Source organism: Saccopteryx leptura, chromosome 3 (genome assembly GCF_036850995.1).
Source record: "Saccopteryx leptura isolate mSacLep1 chromosome 3, mSacLep1_pri_phased_curated, whole genome shotgun sequence".
Lineage (NCBI taxonomy): Eukaryota > Metazoa > Chordata > Mammalia > Chiroptera > Emballonuridae > Saccopteryx > Saccopteryx leptura.
This window is the reverse complement of record NC_089505.1, coordinates 100,896,302-100,912,912: the sequence shown is the minus strand read 5'-3', so window position 1 is coordinate 100,912,912 and position 16,611 is coordinate 100,896,302. Positions and strand designations below refer to the sequence as shown.

At 54.6% G+C, this 16,611-nt stretch overlaps 1 protein-coding gene across 2 annotated transcripts in view; it reads right to left on the bottom strand.

The window, feature by feature from the left end:
• Nucleotides 1-4,223: 4,223 nt before the first annotated feature.
• Nucleotides 4,224-16,611, bottom strand: part of GRHL3 (grainyhead like transcription factor 3) — a 34,697-nt gene continuing 22,309 nt past the window's right edge. The window contains exons 9-16 of one of the 2 annotated variants that reach the window (XM_066375439.1): nt 15,966-16,124; nt 15,424-15,502; nt 15,166-15,302; nt 13,484-13,518; nt 12,251-12,339; nt 11,282-11,367; nt 8,783-8,847; nt 4,224-5,137 (exon numbers count right to left, since the gene is read on the bottom strand). In XM_066375439.1, the coding sequence (XP_066231536.1) occupies nt 5,023-5,137; nt 8,783-8,847; nt 11,282-11,367; nt 12,251-12,339; nt 13,484-13,518; nt 15,166-15,302; nt 15,424-15,502; nt 15,966-16,124 (765 nt within the window). In that variant the 3' untranslated portion in view covers nt 4,224-5,022. The remainder of the gene's footprint in view (nt 5,138-8,782; nt 8,848-11,281; nt 11,368-12,250; nt 12,340-13,483; nt 13,519-15,165; nt 15,303-15,423; nt 15,503-15,965; nt 16,125-16,611) is intronic. The other variant, XM_066375440.1, reaches the window with a different exon arrangement.

The window sequence follows — 16,611 nt, the reverse complement described above, 5'->3', positions numbered from 1 at the left end:
GGCCAAAGGAAACTCTTCTGCAAGCCATGAGTTGCCCACTTGGGTGCTAGATGTTCTGGAAGACCCTTTCAAGGACGACACCTTGAGCTGTAACTTCTCTTTGACTCCAGACTTTAACAATGGGGCCAGACCCCATGGCCTTGGTTTTCAGGTCCCTCTGACCCTGGGGTACCTTAGCAGGCCATTGGGAGCAGCCAGCCCTGGGGTCACTGCAGGCAGAGGCTGGGGGGTAATGCGTCAGAATCAGAAGAGAAGACAGGCCTCTCTTCCCCCCGAGCAGTGGGGCTGAGCACTGGCAGGTAAAGCCTGTCTCTCCAGAAGGAGCCTCCTCCACGCGGTGTCAGGAAAGAAGGGAGCCTGGGAAGAGAGCACCAGGGCTGCCCCCGGCCCTTCAAATTCTGTGTTCTACAGAAGACAAGACTGGAGCTGAGGCCCTGGGCTCAGAGAGGCTTGATCGTCTCTCGCCTCCCTTAAGATGTGATGTGCTTGCTCACCGCTCCGTGCAGGCCAGTGGCTCTCAAGGCCTGACAGCTCGTTAAGATCCTCTTGGGGCCCTAGCCGGTTGGCTCAGTGGTAGAGTGTCGGCCTGGCATGCAGGAGTCCCGGGTTCGATTCCCAGCCAGGGCACACAGGAGAAGCACCCATCTGCTTCTCCCCCCCTCCCCCCCCCTTCCTCTCTGTCTCTCTCTTCCCCTCCCACAGCCAAGGCTCCATTGGAGCAAAGTTGGCCCAGGCACTGAGGATGGCTCTGTGGCCTCTGCCTCAGGCTCTAGAATGGCTCTGGTTGCAACAGAGCGATGCCCCAGATGGGCAGAGCATTGCCCCCGGTGGGCGTACGGGTGGATCCCGGTCAGGCACATGCAGGAGTCTGTCTGACTGCCTCCCTGTTTCCAACTTCAGAAAAATACAAAAAAAAAAAAAAGATCCTCTTGGGAGCTGTTGCAGAGACAGCATGCCCAGGCCCCAACCCTCAGAGTTCTGATCTAATTGATCTGCGGGAGGGTCTGGGGATCGGTATCCTTTCTCAAGTTCTCAGTGTGGTTACACTTTGTCTATTTAGGGTTAGGATAGGCTGATAGTTTAATAAAATGTGTTCCAAACGTGATTGTGCATGCAGTTCACTTGGAGAGCTTGTGAAAAGGCGAATTCCGTAGGTCTGGGGTAAGGCATTTATTTTCCTTTCTTCTCTAAAGTATTGAAATATAGTTGACACAGAACTTTGTATGTTTAGGTGTAAGCATTTCTTACACACTCCCAAGTGGTAGTCATGCTGCTGATGCACAGACCACACTTAAGAGTGGCAAAGGTCTAAAAAAATATACTCCATTGTTCAACTTTTCATCTAACCTTCCGTTTGTCCTTCCCTCCCTCCCTTCCTTCCTTCCTTCCTTTCTTCCTTCCTTCCTTCCTTCCTTCCTTCCTTCCTTCCTTCCTTCCTTCCTTCCTTCCTTCCTTCCTTCCTTCCTTCCTTCCTTCCTTCCTCCCTCCCTCCCTCCCTCCCTTCCTTCCCTCCCTCCTTTCTTCCTATCTCTCCCTCCTTCCCTTCCTCCCTCCCTCCCTCCCTTCTTTCCCTCCCTCCCCTCCCCTTCTCATTTACTCATTCATGCATTCCCTCACCCGGGCCTCCCTTATTCCTCACTGTCTCCCCTCATTCACTGACTGTCTACTAGACAGAAGCTCCCTGCAGGCAGGGGCTGCATCTCTGCCAGCCATCAGCTGCTTTTCTAAAGGAACCGCCTGTTTAGAAAGGACTTACCTTCACTCCTTTCACCATTTCCACTCTGGCGTGAAAGACAACCCTGGAATGGCTGCTGTTGGGTTCAGGAGCCCTCCTCCATGACCTCCCAGGATGGTGCCGGATTTCCTCCTGCAGGCTTGCAGGGCTCTGTGAGGTCCGGGAGCCCTTTCTGGGCCTTGGCAGTCCTCCCCACACGTGGAGGGGAGGAGAAATGGGCCCCAGTGGAGCTGTCCAGCTCCATTCCTGAACCCTGCAGCAGGCTCTGCAGCAGGCTCTGTACCAGTACCGGCAGTCCCCTGTGTGTGTGACCCAGCCAGACCCCAGCAGGTGACAGAGCCCTCAGGGCTTGTACAATTCTGGCCCTTTTAGAGGAGTGGTTCTCAAACTTGATTGCACATGATAATCACCTAGGTCCCTTGTCAGCAAACTGCAGCTCGTGAGCCACATGCGGTTCTTTGGCCCCTTGAGTGTGGCTCTTCCACGGAATACCACGTGCAGGCACTACCTCGATAAGAAATGTACCTACCTATATAGTTTAAGTTTAAAAAATTTGGCTCTCAAAAGAAATTTCAATCGTAGTACTGTTGATATTTGGCTCTGTTGACTAATGAGTTTGCCGGCCACTGACCTAGGGGGCTTTAAAAGGCCCTACCCCTTGAAATTGAATTAATTGCTCCAGGGTCGGGGTCACTGTTGAGCTAAAAGCTGCCCACGTGATTCCAATGTGCAATCAAGGTTGCGAAGCACCGCCTTCCAGCCCCCCAGGTGGCCCTGGGAGGGGAGGTGGCAGGAGGCGCAGGAAGGAGGGAAACGAACAGATGCTGAGGACCTCAGGGTGCCTGGCGACGTGCCGACACTGTGTCCATGCTCTGCCCTCTCACCCTCACACATCGCCCGCGGTGGCATCTGAGGTGACGTCACAGCAGCAGGGGGCCTGGAGCGGGCAGAGTGGCTCTGGGTGCCCCACGCGGTCCTCGAGCAGCGCTGGGCAGGCCATGTTGGAGCCCAAGGCCACAGAAAGCATCAGTACTGATCCTGGCTTCAAATTTTTGAAATTTTGTACATCGTTAATTTTTTTTTTTTCCTTAACTATTTAAAAAAAACACATTACATTGAACTATGATTTATCTTGATCACTGAGTTATTTGACCTCTTGATTTCTGCACCTGAAGCTAATGCCTTGTTTGCCTGACCATAGTCCTGCCCCTCACCCCAAGCAGGGCCTTGGGAATGAGGACCATATATTCTGACCACCCGGGCTGGGAGGCCTTTAGAGACATCCATGGTTTTCAAGCTTTTTATTTTTTTTAATTGATTTTACAGATAAGGTAAGCGAGAAGTATCAACTCATAGTTGCTTCACTTTAGTTGTTCATTGATTGCTTACAGAGCAAGCCCAGGGTTTTGAACTGGTGACCTCTCAGCATTCTAGGTCGATGCTCTATCCACTGTGCCACCACAGATCAGTTTTCAAAAATTTTAAAAATAGTTCCATTCAGACAAAAGCTTATGTGTAACCCTAACATGTAAGTGAAGAAAAGCAAAGCTGCTATGATATAGTCTGGGACAATCCTTGAGGACTGCCTGCTGTCCCCTCACTCACATCATGGTGGCCTTTGAGACCCACCAGAGAACCCTGGGCTCTAAAGATGAGAGTTACAAATGACCTGTGTAATCCACACCCCGCATTTCATAACCAAAGAAACTGAGGGCTAGAGGTGACAGTGTGCTGGTAAGCCAGGGAAGATAGGGAGGGAAGGAGGAAGGGAGGGAGGGAGGGAGGAAGGAAGGAGGGAGGGAAGGAAGGAAGGAAGGAAGGAAGGAAGGGAGGGAGGGAGGGAGGGAGGGAGGGAGGGAGGGAGGGAGGAAGGAAGGAAGGAAGAAAGGAGGGAGGGAGGGAGGGAGGGAGGGAAAGAGAGAGGGAGGAAGGAAGGAGTGATTTGTGATTCTTTCTTTAGGGAAAATAAAGGCCTTGATTTGTAACACTGTCAAGTCCCGTGGTGTAAATACTCCCACCAACAGGAGGTCACTGACCAACCACTGAGTTGAGACGAGATGAGCATATCGCTTCTGTGAGCTGGTAGGGGCAGGTTCCAGGGAAAATGACTTAGCCGAGAGCACAGGGGCAGAGTTGGCGCAAGAACTGAGGTCACATGGCTCCTAGCCCTGGGCTCGGCCCACTGGCCCCAGCAGCGAGGTCCTCAACAAGGTCATCCTGGATCCTCCCCAGGACTTCTTTATGTCCAGTCAACGATCTTCAGTTCATCATACTCAGCCTGTGGGACCTCGCAGGACAGAGACCCGGGCGTCAGGATTCTGCCGCCCTCCAGGTGGGGACCTGTGCCGTGCAGGGCCCAGCACTCACCACTGCCCTTCAAGTCCAGGGCAGACCGCTCGCTTACAGGGAAGGAAGGGGCCAGGCCTTGTCCACTTTCACCCTCTCTTCCTGGACTACGTTCACAAAAGGAACAAGTGTTGCATTTGACATAATACATAGGCAGAATTTTATTACTAAATACTATATGAGTATACAAAATGCATAATTGAATAACAACTAAAAAAATAATCCAAGAAATGTGAAATACACATTTTTTGAAATGATAAAAACATATCCATGAAAAATATAAAATGTTGCATATATACATAATATATACTTATATATATATATAACATAAGTGAGAATTGTACATGGGAAATGTGTACAACAGTGAGCAGGAGGCCTGGCGCGGGTGTTCAACCAGCAGCTGCTTTGTTCTGGTCAGTCCATTCTATTTACATCCGGCATGAAGGAAGTCGTGAAAGAGAGGGTGTATCCACCACAGTGTCTTTAAAAGTCATTTGCTCTGAAAATCAAGAGTGTTCAAGTTAACTGACCAGGAGTGGGAAACCCTTGGCCTGAAGTTGAGGGAGTGACCGCGAATGGGAGCCGGACAGCAGCCACGTCGGTCTGGGGAGAGCAGGTCCGGCTGCACCGTCTGGAGAGGCAGGCAGCCTGCAGGGCGATGCAGAGAAGGGAGCAGTCTGTGGGGGACGCTAACCAAGGTGACACTGTCTCTGGTTGAGCATCTCTGGCAGGACTTTGGAGAGTCGATTCAAGCGTGAGGTGGGGGTTCAGATCAGGCCCCCTCCCAGGTCCCTTCCTGGCGCTGACATCTGCCCCTCCAGGGCCTCGTCCCTCAGAGAAGGCGTTCCAGCAGCAGCACTGAGGCGTGAGGAGAGTTGTGTGTGGCGCGGGGCACTGGCAGCTGGCTCCCGGCCTGGCGTGCACCCCCACTCCCGGGGGCCTCACAGCTCCTTCAGGGTGACCTGAATCTTGCCATCATGCTCCCCCATGTCCAGCAGGAAGGCGACATGGTTGCTGTAATGCTGAATGATATTGTTGTCCATGTTGACCAAGATTCTGCAAGAGAAGAGATGTGGTCAGACTGTGAGAAGTCTCTTGTTTTCAGGGCCTCTGAGTGACAAGGATGATAGTAATGGTTACTATATATCAAGTACCCCAACATTTCAAGCACCTCATGGACTTTCTCTGATCTTTATAATAACCTACAAGGTTGGTGTTCACTATCCCACTTTATTTTATTTTTAAAAATCTATGTATTGATTTTAGAGAGAGAGGGAGAGAGGAAGGGAGGAAGAGAGAGAGAGACAGAAACATAGATGTGTTCCTGTATGTGCCCTGACTGGGGATTGAACTCACAACCTTTTCATATCAGGTCAATGCTCTAACTGACTGAGCTATCTGGCCAGGGCCCCTGTCCCACTCTACAGGGGAGGGCACAATGCCCAAGTGGCCAAGCCACAACTTGAGCCAGGCCTGCCAGCTAGCATGCCCACCTACTGTGCCAGGGTGCCTCCCTTAATACATATGAGTATGGATACTTTTGAGCAAATACCAGGTCGATCTGGGGAAGACACCATGCTCCTTAGTCACCGGGCCACACTGAGGACTCAGACACAGACTGTGGGTTCAAGAGCAGGAGGTGTGGTGGGCGGACCAGTGTGGTTTAGGTTCAACAGGAGACTGCGATGTGTCACTCAGATGTGCTTGTCTGAGCCAGAGGCAGGTGCCACACAAGCCCACTCTGAGCACCATCCCCAGGAAGCTGAGTCTCAGGGATGGTACAACGGACTCATGGAGCTTGGCCTTCTCTCTCCCCAAACTCTCAGGCAGGACCTGGGCCAGCCCGAGAAGGACTGTTTGTTTCATAGGTGGCATTTACTGGGTACGTCTAGGTGCCAAGGCACTGTGTACATGCCCATGTGCACAGACTGAAGACTGCCTCCCTCCCGCTATGTGCACAGACTGAAGACTGCCTCCCTCCCGCTATGTGCACAGACTGAAGACTGCCTCCCTCCCGCTATGTGCACAGACTGAAGACTGCCTCCCTCCCGCTATGTGCACAGACTGAAGACTGCCTCCCTCCCGCCATGTGCACAGACTGAAGACTGCCTCCCTCCCGCTATGTGCACAGACTGAAGACTGCCTCCCTCCCGCTATGTGCACAGACTGAAGACTGCCTCCCTCCCGCTATGTGCACAGACTGAAGACTGCCTCCCTCCCGCTATGTGCACAGACTGAAGACTGCCTCCCTCCCGCTATGTGCACAGACTGAAGACTGCCTCCCTCCCGCTCCCCGGAGGGCCTCCCAGCGGCCCAGGCTCACACCTGTGCACAGGGATCCCAGACAGGCCCACGGACCCCTGCCCCTCAGAGGTCAGGGGCGACTGGGCCCTAGAGGCAGGGCTTGTCAGGAACTGCTGTCCCAGAATGAGGGCCTCTTGTCACTTGCTAGCTTCTAGCTGTCTTCTGTCCTGGTTGCATGAAACCCCTGGCCAGCTGCCAGCAAAAACAATGTATTTGTTAATCTTTCAAGCATTCAGTGGTGCTTGTAAAGCTGATCGTATCTATCTTTGTCCAGCGGACTTTCAGGAGGGTTCTATGAAAATAAACTAGGCCACTGATTAGAATTTCCTGCTCTTCAGATGAGGGAGGTGGCGAACGAGGCTGGCCTCTCCCAAGAGGTTTTTTGGAGACTCTTCTCATTGGGCACCTCAGACAGTCCTAGACCTGAGGTCTCCATGGCTGGGTGTGTGCGGGCGTGGGCTTCCTCTGAAGAGCCGCCGGGCGGTGCCCTGGGCGAGGGGCTGGCCTGGCCACAGCCTTTATTTGCTCATTGCTTAGTGGTTAGAGGAAAAAGCAGGAGGCAAGATAAAATAGTAGGTGTGTTAACAGGCTTTAGACAGGCCGGGAGTCTTTCTGCCAGTTACTAATTCTGACCCTGGGACTACTCAGAACCTCAGTTTCCTCTTCTATAGAAAGAGAGATAATCATACCAAACTCAAAGGGTCATTGAGATGATCTCTGGGAGCAGCGAGCCTAGCACCTGGCATGTACGAAGTGCTCCCCAAATGGAAATTATAATTATGGTTTAACCAGCTGGCTGGGCTAAGGGGAAAGACTAGCAAGTCAGCCCTTGGGGTTAGGGGCTGGGGTCTCCTTACATATATTACCCCACACCCCAAATCACACACAGAAGCACTTCGCAGCCCCTAGCTGGCCGCAGTGGGGCTGCAGCCTGGGGGTGGGACAGGGCACCGAAGGGGACAGGGGACGTGGGACTGGGCTTGTCTGGGCAAAGCAGAGCCTGCCCTCTGCTGTGAGCTGGATTCCGCTCCGCTCCGGAGTGTGTGAGCCCCAGTTTGAAACCGAAACTTGGAAGAAAAAAAAACACACAAAAAATCCTAGACTCTCATACAACCAAAACCAAATGGATCCTTTCCCAGGGGCTGCAGGGCGCACACCTTCCCTACCCCGCCCCTGTGTGGGAACCGAGGGGGGTGGGGGAGGCAGGGCTGGGCCTGCCCGGAAGGAGGCCGCCTCCGGGCCCAGCCGGATGGAGCCTCAGCCGGGGTCTAAAACCAGCCTCACTTTGCAGTCTGCTAACAAGGGGGAGACAAGGAGAGGTCACAGGCAGTAGCCAGGGGACGATGCTCGGCACTTCCCACGGGCGGGCAGCAAGGTAGCCGGAGTGAGACTGTCCTGGGCAGGAAGGTGGGGTCGGAGCTGCGGACCGGTGCTGGGAGGGTTTCCCAGGACCCCGGTCCTGGGTCCTCTGGGCAGGAACAGCAATGGCAGTACCTCCCTGCCCGGCCCACGCTGGGCTGGTGGACTGGCCTGATTAACAAGGGCTGCCGAGGCCCAGCTCATGGGCTCCAACCAGGGCACTGAAGCCGGGGACGGCAGTCACCAGGTGGTCCTCCACCTGCCCCCCACCATGGGATCTCCTGGGAAAATAACTAAGGGCGCTGCAGCCCTGGGCACGAACCCCTCCTGGGCGCTGTCTGGGCCTGGAGGGTAAGGCCTTACTCCCCCTCCCCTTGCCCTGGCAGCTCTGAAGGCAGAGGAGGCCCCTGAAGGATCACAGTGGGGCTCCCTCAAAACCACACCCCATCCCAGTTCCCTTCCCAGACACAGGGCAGCCACTGCTTCTGGGAACCCTGACCGGGCAGGTGGCACCTCTGCAGGGTCTTTTGCCTCTGAGACTTGACTCTGCTGCTCCTGCCCCTGAATGCAGCTTATCACCTCTGAGCTTGTCTCCCCGTGTGCAGTGTGTGAGTCACGGTGCCGACCTCACAGTGCGACCGCGAGGCTAACTGAGACATGCAGAGCGCACTATCCGAGAGAGTGGGTGTCCAGTGAACGGCAGTGACTACGTCATTACAGTCAAATGACTTGCTTATCCAGAAGCCTTGGGACTCACACCTGACCGAACCTTCAGACACCTGGCCCTGCACTTCCCCCACCTCCCACTCCTTTCCTTCCCAATGGTGACCATTGGTCTCTTCAGGAGGCCTTGGCCTGCCTGGGGCTCTCTACCCTACTCCTGATCCTCTCCACAAAGACAATTGCAAACACCACTCAGCTCTGAGCAGCAGGCCTACGCCAGTCAGAGCAGACCTGCTGGAGCTCCCTGAGCCAACCTTTTAGAGGGAAAAGGGCAGAGTGGGGGAATGGGGCGGGAGAGAGGTACTGGGCACTTACCCCCGCTTGCATTTCTTGTAGACTTTGTAAATGTTCTCTTCAGGAAAGCCGTACTTCTCAGAGATCTGGAAGAGAATGGTAGGGGACTCACTGTCTGCAGCCCAGAGTGGACACATACCATTCTTTTATATCATGACTTTTAATTTCCTAATTAGAAAAGTAATATAGGTCTAGATTGTAGAAAGATACAAAGAGGAATCACCCATAATCCTGTTTCCTAGAGAGAAACGCCATTAACACCTGGGTGTATTCCTTCCTGTTATTTGGCCATGTATATAGATAGGATTTTTATATTCCACATAGATAGTTCTACTTATCATTGTATATTATAAGCCTGCCCACATCACAACTAACTTGACAAACAGCATGTTCGTGGCTGTGAAATATCCCCGAGGGCATCCCCTCTGCCCTCAGCCCCTGCCAACGTCAGACATTTGCAGCGCTCCCTTGCTGAGGGCTCCTGTCCCCCAGCTGGCTGGTTTTGTGCTAACTACTCATGGACATGCTACAGGGCCTAGCTCATAAAGTTGCTGGAAGAACTAAATAGACTCGTCCACATAAAATAGTTTGGACCGTTCCTGGTGTAACAAATGGTCAATGCTCAGTAAATGGTCACTGTTATTATTTTAGAAGTGGAGCAACAGGGATGCTCTTGCCCTATTGTATGTGCATGTGCATGTGTGGGGGTGAACCACACATTTCCCCCTTCGATCAGGAATTGTTAATCCCACTGGACGAGTGTGCATGATAAGCTTGAAGAAGATAAGGCCTGGCCTAGAACCCAGGTCTCCTGCCCCATCACAGCCCAGAACACAGGAACTGCTTCGGCACTCACACAGCCCCGCCTGCACCCATTTCTCCCCAGAACTCCTCACGTTTCCCCTGGGGCAGAAGCACCTAGTCTGGGCCCAATTCCACCACCTGGAGTTGCAGAACTCTTACTCTGCTGAGCCTCAGTTTCCTCGCTTGTAAAATGGGTGCAATGCTGGGATGTACACAACAGGGTTGTCCTGCACAGGAACTGAGACAGTGATGTGAAGGGCCCGGCCCAGTGCCTGTCCCCTGGTGAGCGCTCAGCTGCAGGTTAGTGTTACTGACTGCCCTGAGGCGCTGCGAACGGCAGGCCACGGGCTTCAGGCTGAGGTTGTCCTCACAGGGCCTTTGAGGAAGAGTGTCAGCTTCAGCTCCTCAGTTAGTTTCTGATTTGACAGAAATCCCTCCAGGCAAGAAATATTCTTAGACTATTTATCTTCTTGGCGATGGGACTAGAAGCTACCAGGAAGATCTCAAGTCAATGTAAGCAAAAACTTGGGAACTTTCTAACCATAAATTATACAAAGACAACATAAGCTGCCCCATTAGGTAATGAGCTCTCCATCGTTGGAAGTATACAAGTCACGAGTGGGCACGCACTTGGGAGAGCTCCTGGAGAGAAAGCTCAGGCACTAGATGGGGAGCTGACCCTTTAAGGTACTATTCAATCCGAAGATTGAGTCTATATTCAGATGACATTTAATGGCCTTTTGTGAGCCCAGCTTCCTGGGGCTGGTGCCAAGCAGGGCTGATGCCAAGCAGAGCGGATGATATATGAAGAGAACAAGAGAGCGGAGCAGAGTGGAGAGAGCTTGGGCTGGAACAACATCTCTGTCACTTCCAGTAACCTTGGCAAGTCACCTGACCTCTGTCTGGGAGGCTGTTTCCTCATGGGAAATGAGGAGATAATAATAGTACCCACTTTGCAAGGTTGTTAGGAGAATACGGCAAGCTGGCCAATGTAATGTGCCCGACAAAATGACAATATGCCTGATATAGTGGGTCTTCAGAAGGTAGGTAATGTTATGACCTGATTCATTTTTCCTTCCACAGCCCAAGGTCTTGGAACCATCTGGCTTTTCTGAGTGGTTCGACCTTTAAGGACAGCTGGCCCTGGTGAGGCTGTTGGCACAGTTTTTAGCTGAGCCCCAAAGCCACTGTGGGTTTTGTTCGGGGCTGTTTCACCCACTCTCTGGTGATTTGGGGGAGTGGTGATTGGGGAAGATCTCTGCCCAGACACCATCTTCAGCCTCCCTGGCCAGCGCCACCCCCTCCACGCGCCCCAAGCCGACCACAAGCTCCAGGTGAGGCCCCCTGGGAAAGAAAAGAGTGTCTCTGGGGCCTTGGCCTTTTTGGGTTTCATTCCCATTAAAATAGAAACAGGTTTGCAAAGCCAACAAAAAGCTCTGGCCTGTCAGACAGCTGCCATCAGATTAAGAAGGATTTATGGTGAATGCGACTCCCAGGGTGGAGCCAGGGATCTGGTCACGAGATAACATCACAGAGGCATACCCCACCAGCCGGGCTCAGTGGGGCCCCCCACGTGGGGCGTGATAGGTGGGCCACCACTATGCTGACGTCCCAGGGTATTCCTTCCCCAGCCAGCCTTCTTGTGGAAACCAGAGGTGCGTGGTGAAGGGCGAAGCACGTGCAGGGAGTACAGCGGGGTCTGGCCAGGCCTCTTACCGCGTTCCTGAGCCCCTTCAGGTCCGGGGTCTTCAGCATGAGGGCGTCAAACACTTCCTCGGTCTCCCTCCGCACGTACAGCAGCACTGAGAAGCAAAGGGGGACTGTCAGCGCCATGAGGATGAACGGGCCTGGGAACGCCTCAGGGGATGGGGGAATCGTAGGCTCTTTCTTAACATAAGATTGACTTCTGCAGAAAGCCGGTCTTTGCCGAGGGTCTGTACAGGCGGAGCCCCTGGGCTCTGCGGGCCCCGTGCACTTGCTCACACTATGCTGACTGGGAGGGGTGCGAACCCTGCCCCCACACCAGCCAGCTGTGACCTGAGAGGTTAACATCACCACGTCTCGTTTTATCTGAATGGAAAATGGAGGTGGAACTGCCCCCTAGTTCACAGAGCTGCCGTGGGAATTAACAATATGACATTTGGAAATGCCACCTGCAGAGTGAGGCTCACTTCAAGGTTGCTGAAAGCTTTGGATCTTAGCTGCTGGTTGGGGTCTCCCTGATGGTCACAGCAGTCCCCAGAGGTCTGGGCATGTGCTTTTCTCCCAGGAAGTCACAGATTTAGTGTCCAAGCCAGAAAGCCAGCTTTGGGAACCATACCCTGCTCTCACCTCCATTAGAGAAAGGGAGGGGACCTGACCAACATAACCAGCCTGCTACCTTTGCCAGCTGCCCCAGGGCACCTCCGTCCAACAAGGTCAGAGGAGGCAGGAGCCCTCTAGCTCCATGACTGTCTCTCTGAGAACCTTGGGTGCCCTTCTCCCCACTCTCCCCCCAGCCTCAAGTCTTGGCCCGCCAGCTCTGAGGCAGAAAGCAGTCCACACACCCTTCCTGCTGGGATGGGTGCTTCCCCAGGCTGCCTGGGCCAGGATCGGCAACTGAGACTTCGGGGCGGGGGAGGGGGGGGCTCCTGGGTTGCTGGGGGAGGGTGGGCTCAGACCACTAAGAGGCAGGAGTGAGCCTACCTCTCTGCAGATCGTCTTCCTTGGCCTGTTTGGAGGGCAGAGGCTCGAACTCCTCGGCAAAGGGCAGGCAGGCACGCTTCAGAGGCAGCCTGTGGGGATGGCAGAGGGGGGCTCTTCAGGAACCCAGGGGGACCCCCGAGTCCGGATGACCCTGCTGAGCCTCAGGGCCCTCAGAGGTGAAGCAGCCCCCCGTGAAGGCAGGCACAAGGCAGTGGGGCAGTGCTTAGAGTAGCATGTTCTGGAGGTGGACTGCCCGGTTCACTAGCTGGGTGACCTGGGGTGCGTCCCTCAGCCTCTCAGGGTTCCCATCTATAAAGCAGTCTGACAGTACACTAATAATAACACTATTTCACAAGGTTGTGAGGCTGAAGATGATGCATACTGCTGTTGAACAGTGTGTGACCCACTGCAGAGCCTACATAAACGAGGACTATTGTTTTACCATCAACATTATTTTTTGAAAGAATCTGGTTGGATGTGAGTCAGTGGGAGGAGGAGGGTTGTGGGATTTGGAGTAAGACGAAGGATCCAGCCCGCCCCTGCTTCTTCACAGCGGGTGTGACCCAGGGCAAGTCACTTCACTTCTCTGCACCTGTTTCCTCATCCACGAGCACAGCAACAACCCCTGCTTGCAGCCTCACGGGGACTGTTGTGAAGGGATAAGGGACATAATTTGGTGTCAAAGCACCTTATGAAAAAGTACCTCTTGTCTACAGTGAAGAGACATATCAACAAATGACCTTCTAAAGTGCCGCCCACTGACAGAGAGCCCACCTGCACTCGCCTCCTCCTAGCAGCCTGTCCCCACCAGGTCCTTCTCGTCTCATGATTTCTAGGCTGAGGCTGAGGGAGGCGCAGGGCCTGTCGCTGGGGGAGGGAGGGTGGAGGCCTCTCCCCTCCCGGGGCGGAGGGGCCCTGCCCCCCCAGGGTCTTCCAGCATGGCTTCCCCTCCTCTCTCCAGATCTGCACCGCCATCTCTGAGGCTTTCTCCTTCCCTTTTTACAAGCTGATGTCCCGCCAGAGATTCACCAGCTTTTCACATAAAACAAACCCATAAAAACCCAGGCAGTTTCAGCGAGAAAGGAGCATAAATCTAGGAGCTTGGGGGTTGGGGGCAGCGTCCCACGGCTGCTTCCTCTGGGCCCACCCTTGGCTTTGGGGGGAGGGCAGCGGAGGGGAGTGCAAAGGGGGAAACAGGCAGGAGGCGCGGCCCTGGGCTGCTCGTGTCCGTACCTGCTGGAGCTGCCCTGTCCTGCCGAGGGCACCGCCTGGAATAGAGAAAAGACAGTGTCCGTCACATGCGCCAAGGGGCCCTCAGCTGCTGGAGGCTCTCTGGGAGGGGCAGTCGGTGGCTGGGGGGAGGGGGTGCAGTCTCAGTGGCTCTCCAGCCCACTCTGCTCAGATAACAACCCTTAAGTGAGCTGAGACCTGAGTTGAGAGAAAGCATCCTGCCCCAGTGGGATGAGTTAGGGACTCAGTGACACTCAGGAGGTGCTAGAGGAGTGGCTGGCAGGATCCGTGAGTCCCACCTGAGCCCCGGCACGCCCAGAAGGCCCGGAACTACGCACGGCCCCGGGGAATGGGGCTGGCACCACGCATGGCCCCGGGGGCCGGGGCAGCAAGGGAGAGGCACTCTCCACCCCTCCTGCGCCCTGGCCTGTGCTGTCTGGGGCAGTCATCAGCAGTCCCATGAGAGAAGGCACTGAGGCCCAGGGAGCACAGGGCACCCCTGGGGTAACACCCGGCAGGGGGCAGTCAGGATTCAGAGGCCAGACTCAGGTTCCCTGCTCTTTCTGCGTCCCGGGGCGTCCCTCTCAAGCTACTTGTGCAAAGACTGGTTCTTCCTGCCCCCCCCCCCAGTAGTGTTCACTGGCCACAGGGACCATCATCTCGAGTGGTCATCCCTCTACTTGACCTCTGGTTGGGAAAAGAGTGGGTTAATGCAGCCGCCGGTGCTGTGGTGGCTACAGCACCTATTCTGGGCAGTGCAGGGAAGATGGCGGACAGAGAAGGGGCTATGAATGTGTGCCGGGGCGACCCCAGTACTGGCTGCTCTTCTAGCTCCGTAATCTATCTTGTGCCCTAAAGGCTGTTTCTGCAAACATTCCCACCTAAACAGTGGTGAGCTATAACCTCAAAGGAGCGAAATCGTCAAATGGTTTAATATAGAAGCAAACTAGTAGACAGGCTCTGGGATCTTGATTCTGCCACTGACTTGTTGTGCAACCTTGTCTGGAAGACAGGGATCCTAAGTCTCTGCCTCAAAGGGTGGCAGTGAGGGGGAGGGACGCAGTGCAGCAGAGGGCTGGCCCAGCGCCCCCGGCAGGCCGGGGTGCTCAGTAAGTGGCTCCCGCTTGAGAGGCGGTGCAGCCATGGAACCGGGCACCGCTTCTGACAACAGGTGGCCTGGCTCCGGCTCGGCCTCCTCCTCTGGAACTCTGGGAGGTCTCTGCGCCTCAATTTCCACCCCACAGATCCAGGGAGAATACTATCCACTTCAAAGGGATGTTGTGAGCGTCCAAGGAGATGGTGCGTGGCAAGCACGAGCCTGGCGCGCAGTGGGTGCTCACGAGGGGCTCTGTGATGACTGCTGTCAAACCTGGGGCTCAGATACTAGAAATCTCCTCCACGTCAGCTCCAAGCATAAACATTTTGATGGCTATAAAGTCCATTTTCTCGTTAACATTCTTCTTTTAAGTAGAAAAGGTAACTGAAGTTATGTGACCATATATATATACATTTTTTAAATATCCTGGATTCAATGAAAGTAATTTTGTTTTGATATAAAAGGATTAGGACCCATAAACATCTAAAGGGGCCTGGACTGGCTGAGTGGCAGGCTGTTCCCCACTGACCTGTGCTAAGGCAGGCCCCAGCCAGGGCCCGAGACCCCCTCTCAGTCCCAGGCTGCTCACCCCTCCAGGACGCTGCAGGCCAGAGAAGTGCATGTTGGGAATGAACAGCACGGGTGGGGTCTCCAAGTCAGCCTCAGGCCGCAGGTAGGTGATTTCATTGCCCCTGAAGCCGGACAGCAGGCAGCCCTTGATGCCTGCTGGGAAAAGGGAGGCATTGTGACCTGAGGCCCCTCCATCCATGCCCCCAACCTCCGCCCTCCGGTCTTCAGTTTCCCTTCACCAACCCAGCCCAGCGCAGGCCCCGCTCATCCCACTGACCATTGCTGCTGGAGTCGGGGCACTTGACTTTCCTCCGGAACTGCTTCCGCTCATCATCCCGCATCTTCCTCTCGGCTCCCTGCGTGGGAGAGGGGAGGGGCTGATCAAGTGTCTTGGGAGAGGCTGGCCGCTCTGCATCATAAATACGGCCAGCCTTCTGATGCTGCGTTCGGCAGAGTGAGACCAGGCAACGGCAAGGTACCAGTGCCCGGCCCCAGCCCAAGGTCATACAGAAAGAGAGAGAGAGAGAGAGAGAGAGAAGCAGGAGAAGTGGAGTCAGAGGGAGACAAGGAGAAGAAAGAGAAAGGTGGAAAAGGGAGACATGGAGAGACACAGAGATCTAGAAGAGAACTTCAGAAAGAGGCGAGAAGGGAACACAGAGAGATGAAGATACGCACACAGAGACCAAGGCAGACGGGTGACAAGTGCAGAGACGCACAGAGACGTGCAGAGCGAGTGCAGAGACAGACACACCCAGAGTGGCTGGCAGGGGCTGGCCTTCTCCCTCCCTGGGCCCAGCACAGGTCTGTTGCCCTGGTCACCTTGTCACAGAAGATCTTGATCTGGCAGACTGCGCGGTGCACCAGGTGCTCGGCGCCTGAGCCACAGTCATAAGTGTCAATCTGCAGGTTCAGGGGGACACCTTTTACTCCTTTCTGCGAGGAGAAGTCTGTGCTGAGGCAGTTGACACCGATGAACACCTGGGGACAGACAAGGGAGCTGAATAAACAAGCTGTTCAAGTCCCCAGCCCTGTTGTCCCACAATCCCCTTTATCGAGCCTACTGTGCGCCTGGTGAGCGCCCTTTGTCTCCCTCTGCCCTGAAAGGCAAACGGCACCTCCTACCAAAAGGGAAGCTGATGCTCAGAGAGGTGGGGCAACTGCCCTACGGTGACACAGGGAGGTGTGGGGGAGCCAGGGTTTGGGCCCAGGTCCTTACCAGTGGACGATACACCAGACTGCCAAGGGCAGCCCAAAGGGTCAAGACCCTAAGAGGGAGATTAAGGGTCCCTTAGGGACTTAAAATCAAGGGCCTCATTTTTCTACAACTCAGAGCCAGGAGGTGGAGAAGGGCCAAATTCCCATCCCCAGATCCCCAGCTTCAAGAGACCACTTCCCTGCTGGCCCAGGCCACAGAGAGTGGGACACTGCCTCTCTGTACCCCACGGCCAGCTCGGCATTTCACAGC